At 36.9% G+C, this 11,657-nt stretch overlaps 1 protein-coding gene across 1 annotated transcript in view; it reads right to left on the bottom strand.

Moving 5' to 3' along the window:
- Positions 1 to 8,840, bottom strand: part of LOC145663819 (radial spoke head protein 6 homolog A-like) — a 74,057-nt gene extending 65,217 nt beyond the window's left edge. The window contains exons 1-2 of the mRNA XM_081729911.1: positions 8,707 to 8,840; positions 2,765 to 3,113 (exon numbers count right to left, since the gene is read on the bottom strand). Of these exons, the coding sequence (XP_081586037.1) occupies positions 2,765 to 3,066 (302 nt within the window). The 5' untranslated portion in view covers positions 3,067 to 3,113; positions 8,707 to 8,840. The remainder of the gene's footprint in view (positions 1 to 2,764; positions 3,114 to 8,706) is intronic.
- Positions 8,841 to 11,657: the final 2,817 nt, after the last annotated feature.

Raw genomic sequence — 11,657 nt, 5'->3', positions numbered from 1 at the left:
GTATCTCGTAATCTGTACTAACTAGTATCAATTATTTCAATTCGTATTACTACGATTGAAGCAGCAGCAATTTTCTAGAGTATGGCAAATAAGCTATGAACCTTCATAATATTGTTAACAATATAATATCGTCTTAAAAACTGTATTACAAGAAAAAGTATTACAATATTTCCTAAAAATTATACTTTCCGACCCTAATGCTCGCAACAAGTACTAGACAAAGTTGATAAAACATTCAACCGAACGGAGGGGCGCAATTTGGATCTCTCTTCTATCATGTTAATGCATTCACTGTTCAGGTTCTGCAAGGGAAAAATCAGAGGATAGAAGTGAAGGGGAAGAAGAGCGACAGAACAAGTCACACTAATAAGATTTAGAACAATCAAAACTGAACTTGTTTCGGCAAAGTGAAACGAATAGATACTTAGAAAGAAATATAAATAGAAAGCTAGTACACTCCACAGATCAAAGTATTCCTTTAACTCTTTCGCTGCCACCTTGATTTCAGTATTCCAACCCAATGTGCCACCTACACTTTTGCAAAAACTAGCTACATCTAGCGAAAACCAAGCACTCTACAGAAAATGACCAGGCCAGCACTGTGTGCCACCAGAGTATAAAAGCTCTATACCTGCTAGAGGTCTGCACGGGCCGGAATTTTTAGTCCATCCCATAAATTTATAATGTGAAGCCCGACCCGAGTCCGAAATATGTTTTAGCATTTTGGCCCGAGCCCAACCTGAGCTCGTGTGATAAATCAAAATGAGCCCGAAATAAGCCCGGTTTACAGAAACGTAATCATTGACGCAAATTTGTATTTTTATTTACAGCAATTAGAGATTTAAGTTTGGAGTTGAGCTTTAAAAAGTTCTCCACAATATATATCGTTGTACAGTATGTTTACGAAGTTAGGCCCGAGAAATATGGTTGTATATTTAAAAATTTACTGCCCGAGCCCGGCCAGTGCCAGAAGTGATATATGCTTTGTAGGCCCGAGGGCTCGGACCCAGCCACTGCAGACTTCTAATACCTGTGTGCCATTTTACAGAGAATGTCTAGAATGAGAACAACCTCTTGACGCCAAATGGCGTCAATGGCACACAGCAATAGGTATGAATGACGCCATATGGCGTCAAATGGTACACAGCAATAGGTATGAATGACGCCATATGGCGTCAAATGGCAGCGAACGAGTTAAGTGGTGGTTTTCCATCATCAGCTTAAAACAGTTCGAAGTGAATTTAAAACACGAGGAAAAATATGGATGGGTATAAAAGGTTAAAAAGGAATAAAAATACGAAGCATACAACTTCTTGTCAGACAAAGGTCAGCACATGTTACTCGCCAGTTACTGATAAAGTAATGGCGAGGAACACTGATGAGAAACTAAAACAAGTTACTTCAACTCAAGAAAAGTATAGAATTGTCTTAGATAAGAATATGAAGAAATTGGTGGACGTGAAGCAAGTAAGCGACAGAATTATGGTAGTCAAACTTGCTTATATGATGGAAGCATACGATCATGCCATCCTGAATACTTCTACAAGAAGAAAGAAGAACACATTATTCAGTGGTGCTATCCTAATGTTTTAACAACCGGTTCTGGATATATATATATATATATATATATATATATATATATATATAAGGGCGGATTCAAGGGGGAGGCTATAGGGCCTATAGCACCCCTTGACCCTCAGGTATACACTGGATAAAATGGACTTCAATCCTGTTTTACACTGGATAAAGCGGCAAACTATGGTTTAGCCCCTTCCTTGATCATATTCTGGATCCGCCGCTGTATATATATATATATATATATATATATATATATATATATAGAGAGAGAGAGAGAGAGAGAGAGAGGGAGATAGTAGATGGATAGGTAGATAGATATAACTCTTAGGAAATAAACTAAACAAGGTAGACAAAAGCTAATCTTTGACTAGATACCACAAGTGACAAGTACAAACCTACACAGCATCCTAATACTAAGTGGTGTGACAAAATTAATAGCACTGCGAATATCTTGGAACGAATTATCCAAGACTGATGGTTATCTAAAAGTATTGGAAAGACCTTAATCCAGCAATGGATCGACAATTGTTGATAAATAGTATGTATGCGTTTCAAATATAAATAACGCTCACCACCACACTCATGTGAACCCAGTTCTCATTCTTGATATCTCAGCATTTGAGATTAAGAAATAAACGCTTATATCTTGTTGTGAGAGATCATATGTTTAACCCGAATTTCCAAAAACAAGGATAGTTAAACCAAAATTTATTGTTCTGGGTATAACTGGGTAAAATTTACTGTTATGTCTGGGTATAACAAACGGTTCTGCGAACTCTAAATATTTTAACAACCAGTTCTATATAGCGAACCGGCTGAATAGCACCACTGACCTTATTACATATAAGAGTGTCAACTTCATCTTATGGAGGAGAGAGAACCTAGGTGATGCAAAGAACGGGAAAGTAATTCCATGCAAGAGTCTAGAGGAGCAATACTACATTAGAGATTTTTTAATATTAACAATTCAATGAAGAGAAATTCGACTACTCTTCGGGACAGATAGGCGCATGTCAGAATATGCTCGACTGAAAATGTCTGTAAACTCACGAGCATAATCCCATTCTGGGAGTTAAATATTCACAGTTCCTACTCTGAAAAAGGATAGTCTTTTCTTAATAATCTAATTTCAAGGTATTTGTTCGTTACACTTTTTAATATTGAAATTAAATTTGAACACACTTACAGACTAATGCCGCTCTGGTACTCCACTTTCTGAAGATACCCTTTCGCTTGATCAACTGCGAAAGGATCCAACCCCAACAATCTATAGTCCTCGTAATCGAGATCCACAGAAACCTTTTTTTCTTTTGGTTTTGCTTCCTCCTCCTCTTCTTCCTCTTCGTCTTCATCATCCTCTTCTATGTCTTCGTCGATGGCTGAACTAGATGCTGGCGAATTACGAAGGCGAGCGGGTCGTGCTGTGTTTGGTCTCGAAAACGATCCTGTTGTCGAAGGCTCTGGAGAAGTCTGTTCTTCTGCCATCATCAACCATTAACTGTCAATGTTGATTACGTTGATGATTGCTTCAAGTCCTGAAATTGATCATTAAGACTACAAATTATTAAAAGTATTAGATCAACTAAAACTGTCAAGTGGAGAATAAATATGAATGTAAGAAGAAATATACGGAACGAGTAGCGCTTTAAGAGTAGCTAATTGCAAGGTTGCAAAGACTCTCTTTAAAGTTGAATTTAACTGAAACAATAATAATAATTGTAAAACTTAATAATGCAAGGATCAGCCAAAAAGTAAGTTGCACAGCTTCGTAAAGATTCTTCGTAGAAGGATAGTTTGTTGAAACTTAGTGGCAACACTAGAGTCATTTATCTGCACCGCGTGACGTAGCACCTTTGACGGGAGAGTTGTACTTTGCTTGCCAATCAGTTGTGAATATGTCTCGGTAGCTGCAATTGGCGTTCAAGTTGGAAGTGCGTGCAGTAATTCGTTTTCTGTGGATAAAAAGATGTAATTGCACAAAAATTTACCTGCAGACGCATGAAGTGTGTGATGAGAATGCAATATCGCGTTAAGCTATCGCAAAAAGGTGGAACATGCTTGAGAACGGACGTACAGATATTGAGAACGCTTACAGATAGATCTGCGTAAGTTTCAGTAGAAAGTGTGTACTACTCGTCTTATAGCCCAAATCTCGCATCTTGTGTTTTCGGTTCCACGAAAGAAGAACTTTGAAAGCGACGATATCACTGCGATGACGAGGTGAAACCTGTAACCCAGCAATTGTTCTCGGGTGTTGGACGGAGATTCTTCACACAAAGCATAGAAAACATTGTGCCACACCTCGGCCAACGTTTAAATAAAGGAGATGATTATGTCAAAAAGTAGCTTTTGTACGGAACCTTTGTCTACAAATAAAAGTATTGTAAAAGTTAGCTCCTGTTTTGTTTTCTTAAGCAGTGCGACTAAACTTTTGACTGATTCTCTTAATAGTAAGACGCAAGATTAACGAAAAAAATGAAATCTTCGAGTTTTACGTCCCACGGTTATGTCGGCTAGGCTAAAGGAGACTGTGATGATGAGAGATGAATGAAATGGTGGAATGAAGAAAGTGGGAGGAAACGGGAGAACCTCGAGAAAATCCACGCACACGGTGTTTGTCTACACCAAAGTTCACTTGGCGGGGGCTGGGATCGAGGATCACCCCAAGCACCAGAGGTGAACGCTCTACCACTGAGACACCGCGGCCCCTACAGCAAGATTAACGATATTGAGTACGTACACCGTCTGTATTTTTAGCCCATGGATTCGCGATGGGTGTTCATTAACTATTCACCCTTGATATATGACTTGACGAAAAATATTGTGCTTGCAGCATATTGTACTCTAAAGCTTTAGAAATATTGTATGTGTATCAAAGTAGAAGGCAATGTCATTGATATTGGCTATGTTCTCTATGATTTGCTCCACTGGCATGTTTACAGCTGTGCTTATCACAATGGTATTCGCGTGATCAGTTCTTTTTTTTTTTTTATCACTTAGCACGACGGAGTACTGTCACTCAACAGACTAATCACATCAGCATGCATCTTCGACAGTGATAACTTTCCATTTGAAAGTATTTGACCACGGCACGCACTTCAGTTTTCTCCATCTTCACAATCCCAACACACTTACTATCTGCCAAACAAATAGAACACAATCAATATCTATGACAATGCTGGTACTTTGGCACACATACTTCTGAAGTTTTAGAATACAGCATATAAGAATCACAATAATTTTGTTCAACTCCTTCTGTATCAGAGGCAATATTGTTCAACACCCCTCGTATATGGGGAATTATTTTTCTGTTTTTCTTAATTATGTTGTTTTACTGATTTTTTCTTCAAATGTAGTTAAACGTATTGCTTTCCCAAAATGAATTTGCATTATTATTAAGTATTCTGCCTTTTACCAGGTCATGGGACTGTTTTTCAGGTTTGGGCCTGGACAGGGTGTCTACTAAAATTTCAAAATGAAATTTCGTGACTTTTTCGTGACCTTTTCTTTCAGAACACCATAAAATTTAGTAACATTCTCAAGAGCGAATTTAGATGCGAATTGGGCCGAATTTTCATGCATGCGATAGAAGCGTGCTTTCTTTGCGATTTGGTAGCGTCTAAAGCCGACCATAGACATTTTTGGTGGTGAATTTTGACGTTTTATAGAACAAAAGTTTCCAGTCTATATTCCTTTTTGCACAGATTAAAAAAATCGTGACCCAAAAGCTAAATTTCGTGACTTTTTCTTGACTTTCATGACCCTTTTCTGATTTCGTGACTTTTTCATGACTTTCGTGACCGATAGACACCCTGCTGGAAATGTTTCTTCCAAGTTTCTCGATCTTCAGCGTCGTCTTTTAACGCCCAATATTTTCTTATATTCTTCAAATAATCGATCAGTTGTATTCTTTTTTTTCTATTCCTTGCTTTTCTTCCATCTTTTCTTCTATGGCGGTAAGAAGAAGACAGTTTCTTCGCAAGATATTTCAATCCAATTGATCTTCCTACGATAAAGGCGTCCTCTTCTTTTTTACCCTTTTTAAAACATCTTCGTTTGTTACTCTCTTTGTCTATGTTATCTTCTCCATCTTCCTCCAATAACACATTTCAAAGCTCTTTAAATATTTCTTCTCTAACTTCCATAATGTCTAAGTTCATGAACCATACAGATCAATACTCCATATATAGCATTTGATCAGCTTCTCCCTTAGTCCAATATTAAGGCTGCTAGTTAAGAGTAATATTTTTAAGAACGAATATTATAGTTGGGTATATAATTTAATATTACTTATAAATAAATATAAATATCTCAACTTGGAGTAATTTTTCCCGCGATCTCATGGACAGATACGGTTAAAAATGGTTTTATTGGATTCACCACCCTCAAATTAGTATTTAAAAAACAAAACTAGAAATTTTTCCAAACGAGGCAATCTTTACTACTGGGATGATCGTTAGTTCTTTATCTAAATTTCTTCTATCTGGATTTTTGGTTCGGACAAAAACTTTAAATCCATATAAACAAATTAGATTCTTTGCAGACATAAATCTAAAATCTTGGTATTTCTAAGTCAAATTTTCTTTTCGTTTCCTTTCTTTCTTTCTTTTATCGTTTTTTATTCAACAAAAAGTTAACGGCTTTGAGTACCTACCCCATTGTTTTCCTATTTTGAATGAAATGAACTGGGATTTTGATTGTTCCAATTTGCAACACTCTCATTTGTTATCCGCTCGATGCAACTAACGAATGAATAAGGCTAGTTTAAATTAAACTTTTAACAAACCTCGTTTACATTATACAGTAGGACGTCGATAATCCGAATATCAAAAATCCGAAACGTCAAAAGTCCGAATGCTGTCCCTAGAAACTTTTTACATTTTGTCTTAGCGCTTGCGATAAACAAACAATAGGGTTGTCCGTCGAAGTTATGTGAAGTCAGTGGTTTTACAAAAGTTCATTCATATGTAATTGTTTGTCATTCATATTTTTATTTTTATTTTCCCTTAGGCCTATACAAGTTAAGTTTTTAAGTGTGAGTTACAAGAACAGTGTAATTTAGTGTACGAGCAGGTTCTTCAGAAACATTAAATGTAAGTAGCCTTACGTACGGTATTGTAATTACTGTACGGTATGTACTGTATAACCACTGTACAGCAAAAAAAAAATAAATAAATAAATAAAAATAAAAATAAATAAAAAAATAAAAAAATAAAATAAAATAAAATAAAAGATAGATTAAAAATAGATAAAAAATAAAAGATGGATAAAATAAAAACTTGATAAAAGAGCATACCGTACAGTATATTTAAGCCTAAATGGCATTTTCTTGGTCATTTTCGAAAATCCGAACTACCTGTGGTCCCAATTAGTTCGGATTTTCGACTTGCTACTATACTTTAATAGTACTTAAGCATTGAACACGAATAAAAATAATACTCTTTGGTAAATGAAGTTTCAAAATTGGAACAATTTATTATATCTATAGAATCAGATATTGTAAACCATTTAAATTTCTTAACCTAATCTCAAACTACCGGTAATGGGTACAAACTTAACATTGCATTTACGAAGCATATATTTTAATAACGCTCGACCGTAGCCACAGGAACTAAATACACAGTCCTGATTGGTTGGAGTTATCTGTTTCTCGCCACGTAGTATACATATAGCAGAAAGCAAATGGCTCATGCTGTCGGTCCTCGTAGTTGAGCGTGCTGGCAAGCGGGTTAGTTATGAAAATTGCTTTTGGTGTGGGTTCAAACCGCGCCCAAGGAAAGTTTTTTTTTTAAATTAAATAACACTTTTTCATTAAAATAAGATTAAAATAATAATCATTTGCCCTTGTACGTAATATATAATGCATAAATTATACTTTTTTCACAATCTATTTAGAGATTTCTGATGGTCCTTATAAACAATGACGATATAAACCAACAAAAGTGTAAGAATTGGAGCCCTCGCCAAGCGAGGGGTTGTTGGGGGTAGTTAGGATATAGAGAGGGAGGTGCTGGAGGTAAAAGGAGGGGGAAAACTTGCACAGAAAACTTTATTGATAAAAAAAAAAAAGGATTTACTTACGTTACGAAACATAGCTAAGCGATCGAAAGGGGGGTTAACCCGAAGCGGCATTACTCGAGCAGACGGCTCTACCAAATTGTCACACATCTATTGCATTTTCCGATTTCTTCTTGCACAGCATGTACTAAATGAGGAGCTAATGCATAAACCACGATAATATTACGCTCTTTATCGCACAATTCTTTGTCATAGAATCGTATATTGCATTACATGCATCGCAAACGTCCATTGCTAACACGAACAGAATATTCCCGCCGTTTATTTCCACCTTTTTCGCGCCCTTGTACTCTTCCGCCTTCCGCTTCAGTAAATATTTACACTTAGAATACGTTCATTACCATTCAAAATATATTTCAATATGATATCCACTGACTGAAATTACTTATATTCACACTCCTCTTCTTTTACGAAAAGTGTTTGACATCGTATTTTACCTATAGAGCCGTCTGCTCGAGTGAACACTTAGAAGCCCCACAGGTCTCTTTTTGTCCCATCTTGATCCCCATAATAATACGTCACACTCGGGTGGTCCAACTTTGATGTAAATTTAACCTCACCTGCTTCCTTGTGACCAACTTAAAACAGGTGGGTCAAGCGCGAAAAAAATATGCATCTACGAAAGGATAAGGAAGAGAATGCAACAAACATTGTGCATTATAGTAATTGAATCCTCACAATTTAATTTCTCGAGACAAATTCAACCAGGTTTTTGCAGAGTGTTGTGGACAAACTTGATAACACACATTGCAGTCTTGTGAACACTTGACGTATTTTCCTTAAAATAATTTAATCAACCTAATAATTATTGTCAACATAAGCACAAACAGTTACTGAATAAAGATAAATTATAAAAAGAAATTCGAATAGGTGTTTGGGAGATGCGAGTTTCCATATTAATTTGTAACTTCAAACGTTTTTGTTCAACAACTCGGTTCTTGTGGGTTATCAACTTTCTCGACCATAACCTCATCAGATTTAATTAATAATATTAATTCTGTGATTCATATTTATGTAAATACGAACAATTTATTTCTCCATATTACTTACCTTAAATATAATGCTTGCTTGGTATGCGTAAGTGTAATATTCTAATTTTTCAAAATCTACTACGGTTAACTTCACTACACTTCACTTTTATATTGATTTATTTTACTAATCTTCCTTTACCTGTTGGAGTTTTGGTGCAGATTAAGAATAGTCTATCATTTTTTTTAAAGATTTCTCTTTCACTTTTCTTACTTTAAATGTTTTCATAAGACATCTGGTCTGTTGTTACCCTGGCGCCTACAAAATGATTGGATACAAAATAATAATATGAGTTCAAGCTGATGTGTCCTGGAAATGACAAAAAAAAAAAAAATCACTCGTAGTGTCTTAGAAGTTGTTTCTTAAGGGAAGGAGTTGCAATATGACTTCATATTCACTTTATGAGGATTTCACCTTACGGGTAAAAATACGCATTGGGGCATATACCATAAAAAACGTCTGTGCGAAAAGCACAAACCAACTTGTGAAACGTGGCCACTACAAGCGAGAATACTATCTAATTGAGTCAGGGCTGGAGTCCACCAGGGGGACCGTGCAATAGCGTAAGCGTGTCAGTGACGTAGTGTATGCGTATAAACGAGGATAGTGCAGAAACACTTAATATAACATGAAATCATATATGTTATGGCACATATAATAGTTTTACACTTGTAACTCTATACGTTGTATAATCACATAATACAGGTTTCCTACATCATGCAGAAATATTCTGCTGATGGAAATTCGTACGTTACACACACGCTTTTGATATGCATTTTGAACTCTTAGCCCTTCTAATGGTTTTACACTTGTAACATTACACTTGTAAACATGAAATATTGGTTTCCTAAACTATAATAAAATTTTCCAACAGTGAAATTCAATGTTCTTCACAATCTTCTTTCATGTGGACTCATTCATTTTAACCATATAATTACTATATCTATGACGGACTATTCTTAATCAGTGTCGGAGTTTCAGATAAATTGCCAATACTAAATATTGTGTAGTCCAGTTTAGGTAAGGACTAGTTCAGGAGAGTAATGCTCCCGGAAGTAGGAAAGAAAAACACAGTTCTGATTGGTTGGCGTTATCCATTTCTTGCCACGTTGCATTCAAATAGCAGAAATCAAACAATTGTTATTGTGGATCTTCGTGGCCAAGTGGACTGGCGCTATATGCTAGTAACGAAAATCTATTTTGGCGTGAGTTCAAACCTGGCCCGAGGAGAGGAGTTTTTTAAACATTTTTATAACACTTTTTAAATTAATATGAAAATAATTCTCAAAAAGTGATTTACTTACTTTCGTGCAGGTAAGTAGTAGTAGTAGTAGGAACGGGTTAGAAGCCCCGCAGGGCTCGTTTTGTTCCCCTTGTACTCCATGATATAAATTTTGTGACCAACTGAAAACAACTGGCTAGGATAGCGCGTAAAACAGCTGGCTAGAGTAGCGCGCGAAAAAACGTACTTCCGGGAGCATTTCTCTCCCGAGCGGGTCGTTTTAGGTAAACGTAATTACATTCATTAGAAAGAAGCTCCTCTCTACTCGACTTAGGCATTTGTTTATCCGCATACTCCTGCGAGATGTCTCAAGCGTTTTAACCCAAATTTGGTATGATGATTCGAGAGCGCGCGCTGAGTTTCGTAAGGGTTTCACATGTACCAATCGAGCATACTACTGAGGAATAATCACCGGAAAACGGGATACCCATAGACTTAACCTTGAAAAAGCATTTTCCGCGCGAATTCTCATTGTAAACAATGGAAAATAGAATTTTCAGCATTAGAAATAGGGCGAAGCCCTAATCGTTTTGTTCTGCGAACATAATTTTTCAAAGTCATTCTTTTCACTGATATGCCAAATTCAACTATTTGCACGTCGTGTTGCTAAAAAAGTTCTATTAATCTAATATAAATAAAATAGAGAGTTTGTTTGTGTGTGTGTTTGTCTGTCTCTCTGTCTTTGTGCGGCCTGGGGACCAGACGAGTGGACCGAGAGTTACCAAATTTTGGTTACCTTGGTTCAGGCCCCAGATCAAGACGAAGCGATTTTTTTTTAAATTTTGAACCAGGGGGGTCTCAGGGGGGCGTTTACGGGAACCGGCCTGAAGACCAGATCAAGAGTTACCAAAGTTTGTTTACAGATACCTTGGTCCAGGTCCCAGACCATGGCGAAACGTTTTCGTCAAAATTCGAACCAGAAGGGTCTCAGGGGGAGCGTTTACCGGGACATGTAAAATTAGTAGAAAATGACCGATATTAGTGTCGAATTCATAGTTTTCGCAGTCGCTGAGATCAATGGTCAAACTCCGATCGCAGTAACTTCCAAATTCACCCTATTCAGCTGCGGGCCGGGGTTCACCGAGAGGGGGGAACCGAGACATGTAAAAATAATCCAAAATGACCGATATTAATGTCAAATCCATAGTTCTCGCGGTCGCTGAAATAAATGGAGATACTCCCACAGACGTTGACTTCCAAAAACAGCCCCCGTGTGTAGGATGGGTATATTCAGCTAATAATCAATAAGGGTCGATCACTTCGCTCTAAATTTGCAATTAATTCACACTTAGTTATATATTTACTTCACTCAAAAGGAATTTCGAAGATAAATGGAACGAAGGAAGATGAAGACGTTAACAATATTGTTCGCGGTAACACGTGTGAGCGTAGAATAATATTAGAGTCTATATGTATATTTTAATTTTGCTCAGATATCTGACGTGATCGAGAAAAATGGATTTCAAAAAATGAAATGAAATTTTTGAGTTTTACGTCCCACGGTTATGCCGGTTAGGCTAATGGAGACGGTGATGATGAGAGATGAATGAAATGGTGGAATGAAGAAAGTGGGAGAAAACGAGAAAACCCCGAGGAAACCCACGCACATGGTGTTTGTCCACCACAAAGTTCACTTAGCGGGAGTAGGGTTTGAACCCGGGATCCCAAACACCAGAGGTGAACGCTCTAC

The sequence above is a fragment of the Thermobia domestica genome, chromosome 11 (genome assembly GCF_964235325.1).
Source record: "Thermobia domestica chromosome 11, izTheDome1.hap1.1, whole genome shotgun sequence".
Classification (NCBI taxonomy): Eukaryota; Metazoa; Arthropoda; class Insecta; order Zygentoma; family Lepismatidae; genus Thermobia; species Thermobia domestica.
Note: the sequence above shows the minus strand (reverse complement) of the source record. Positions and strands in the feature narration are given on the sequence as shown.